Here is a 2979-nt window from a genome sequence, read left to right as displayed (position 1 = left end):
CGACTTTGAAGCCCGACGGTGGGAAGACGTAAGCGAGAAGTCGATGACGGTCAAATCCCGACGTCGGATGATCAAAACTGCGAAAATAAACCATTATGACGTGTACTCTAACTTAGTAACTTGCTAATACCAACTAACTTTGTATCATTACTCGTGCATAATTGTTTTTGTTAAGCATGACCCTTAAGGTTTTCATAGAAAACTCCATAGTTAATTATTCCTCATACTCGTAAGTTTCACTTAGTTAACAAATAAAAAGTGATCATTACTCATATTCGTAAGTATTACTCTATTAATGAAAAGTGATTGTATAGCCAATGTATGACTTTGAGCGAAAATATGGTGGCGCGTTGCTTCGGAAAATTAATTCGATCAATACCTTAAATTTTGTTTCAATAATATATAGGACACACGCATTACGACGGAAAATCCTTTGAAGCAACAAATGGTGGTGGAGGTTTAAAACCGAAATCAACACCTTGTGGGTCAAAGTGATTCAAAGTATTTATGGTCGTGATGGCAATCTAACCTCGGGGCATGGGTCTTCCCGTTCCTCGGCTAGTGGTATTTGGAATTATATTATATGTGCAGGAAGAAAAATTGAAGATTATAACGTTGCATTTTCATCATCATTCTCAAGAACAATCGGGGATGGTTGCTCAACGTCCTTTTGGAATGATCATTGGGTTGGAAGCAACTGCTTACGGCTTCTCTTCCCAAGGTTATTTCGATTGGAAACGCAACCAAACATCCTTGTCAAAGATCGTCTCCTTGCTACTGGTTCTCACTCTGATCAGAATGTTGTTGCTGCTGTGAATAATTCAGCTCGTCCATCTCCTGCTCGTTTCGACGCTGTTGCTGCTGTTAATCATTCGGTTCAGCCAACAACATTTCAGATCGATGATGCTACTGATTCTATTCTGTTTTCGGGTTCTGCTCAGAATGATGCGGATGCTTCTCAACTCCACAGGTTCGCTATTGTTGCTGATAATCAGGTCAATTTCTAGTACTGCTGCTTCTAATTTGAGTTTCTGTTGGGCCTGGTCCAGAAGCCCAACGGGCCGTACAAGGAGTGAATTTCAGGAGTTAATAAATCTCCTATCTTCGGCCTCCTTGGATGGTTCAAAATGTGATTCGTGGTCGTGGTCTTTAGCTTCTAATGGTATATTCACGGTTAAAAAGCTTACATCTATTATCGAGGATCATGTGTTCGAGGAAGGGTTCAATGGAAATGATGAAACGATTCGTAATAATTTAGTTTCGAAAAAGATTGAAGTTTTCGCATGGCGGTCATACAAAAAAAGGCTCCAGGTGTTGTTCGAGTTGGATAAGAAAGGCATTGATTTAAATAGTGTTCGATGTCCTCTTTGTGATAATGGCATTGAGACAATTGAACACTCCCTCATTTTTTGCTCTCATGCCCAAGATGTTTGGTCTCGGGTTTTCAAATGGTGGAATCTAGGTTCTTTCTCCTTCGTTAATGTTCGTGAGTTGCTTCGTGATACATCTGTTATTGCTCCGACATATACAAACTCCATAATGTTGCAAACAATAATATGGATATGTGCTTATATGATATGGAAAAATCGTAATAACAAAGTTTTTCGCGGAAAGAATTGGGTTGGGTCGATTGCACTAAATGAGATTCAATGGCTTTCTTTTGATTGGATTGCAAATAGGTGCAAAACGCTCAAGATCGATTGGCATACTTAGATAACGGATTCGTCCTCGTACTTATGATTTTAGATATAGATGTAGATGCACTCTTGTGACAACCCGGAAATTTTCGACCAAATTTAAACTTAATCTTTATATGTTTCCGACACGATAAGCAAAGTCTGTAATGTTGAAATCTCAAAAACTTTGAACTGTGTTCATGTATTCATTTACCCTTCGACTGCTCTCGATGATTCACGAACAATTATGTGTAAATAGATATGTATGGATATATACATATGTGTGATTATTAAATTGAGAAATATTAATAAAACATTTAACGGTTTAGTTGATATGAAAATAAGTTATGAAATTATTATATGACTTGAAAACGTTAACAAAGTAATTGATGAATAATACTTTACATAAACATATTAGTTTCAATATATGTTTATCGATGGAAATTAAAAGATAATATCAAATGATTGAATTATCAGATACATTATGATACAATTACGAGTCTCTATTGTGAGGACCACTGTGATTTAAGAAATCTATTCTTTTTAACGGTATTCGGAATAATTGGTAAAGTGATTTACAAGAAGGAACTATACAAGGGGTAGTGGTGTTTCCTGTTCGATTTCCTATATAGGTGTTAACTAGTTAACTTTCATATTATTTAGGGTGAAAGGGAAATGTTGGGAATATAGATAACTTAGAAAATAGATATCGACAAGTTAAGAAAAATGACGTTTTTCATTAAAGTAATTTCATACATTTATCTAACATTTGGACTATATCTTACGCATCACCAGCAAATGGTAATTTAAAAACTTGAAAACCTGCTATGAGTTATATACGATTTTACTTTTCTAAAACATTTTATGATATGACGATTACCATCAGTTTAACCTTTAAACAAAATGATTCCTAAATATATTTAACTTTGAAAAACAAATTATAATATTTATTTGATTTAGTTTCAAACGTACTAAAACGTTTTCAGTTTAAATAAGAACTTTATTATTAAAACGTTCTATAAGATAATTTGTTTATGAATTTTGAAGGATTTAACTAAAGCTTATATTATAAATTACAAGTATATATATAGTATTTCAAAAACGTAAACGTGATACGACATAATACTTTTCTATTATTTAAACGATTATAAATGAACTTTGAAATATAATTACTTTTGAAAAACTAAAATATAAATATTTTTAAGTAAATATTTCAATATGTATAAATTTATATTGAGAATATATATGTATATATTTCACAAAGTGATTAAATATAATATTAAGTAGATACAAAACGTTTTGA

General features: G+C 33.2%; 1 protein-coding gene across 1 annotated transcript; it reads left to right on the top strand.

Moving 5' to 3' along the window:
* Window positions 1-295: 295 nt before the first annotated feature.
* Window positions 296-1713, top strand: LOC139889959 (uncharacterized). Its single transcript, XM_071872867.1, has 4 exons — window positions 296-302; window positions 407-457; window positions 592-970; window positions 1050-1713. Exons 1-4 carry the CDS (start codon window positions 296-298, stop codon window positions 1711-1713), a joined length of 1101 nt encoding a protein of 366 aa, XP_071728968.1.
* Window positions 1714-2979: the final 1266 nt, after the last annotated feature.

This window comes from Rutidosis leptorrhynchoides, chromosome 2 (genome assembly GCF_046630445.1).
Source record: "Rutidosis leptorrhynchoides isolate AG116_Rl617_1_P2 chromosome 2, CSIRO_AGI_Rlap_v1, whole genome shotgun sequence".
NCBI classification, from domain to species: Eukaryota; Viridiplantae; Streptophyta; class Magnoliopsida; order Asterales; family Asteraceae; genus Rutidosis; species Rutidosis leptorrhynchoides.
This window is presented reverse-complemented; position numbering and strand designations above follow the sequence as displayed.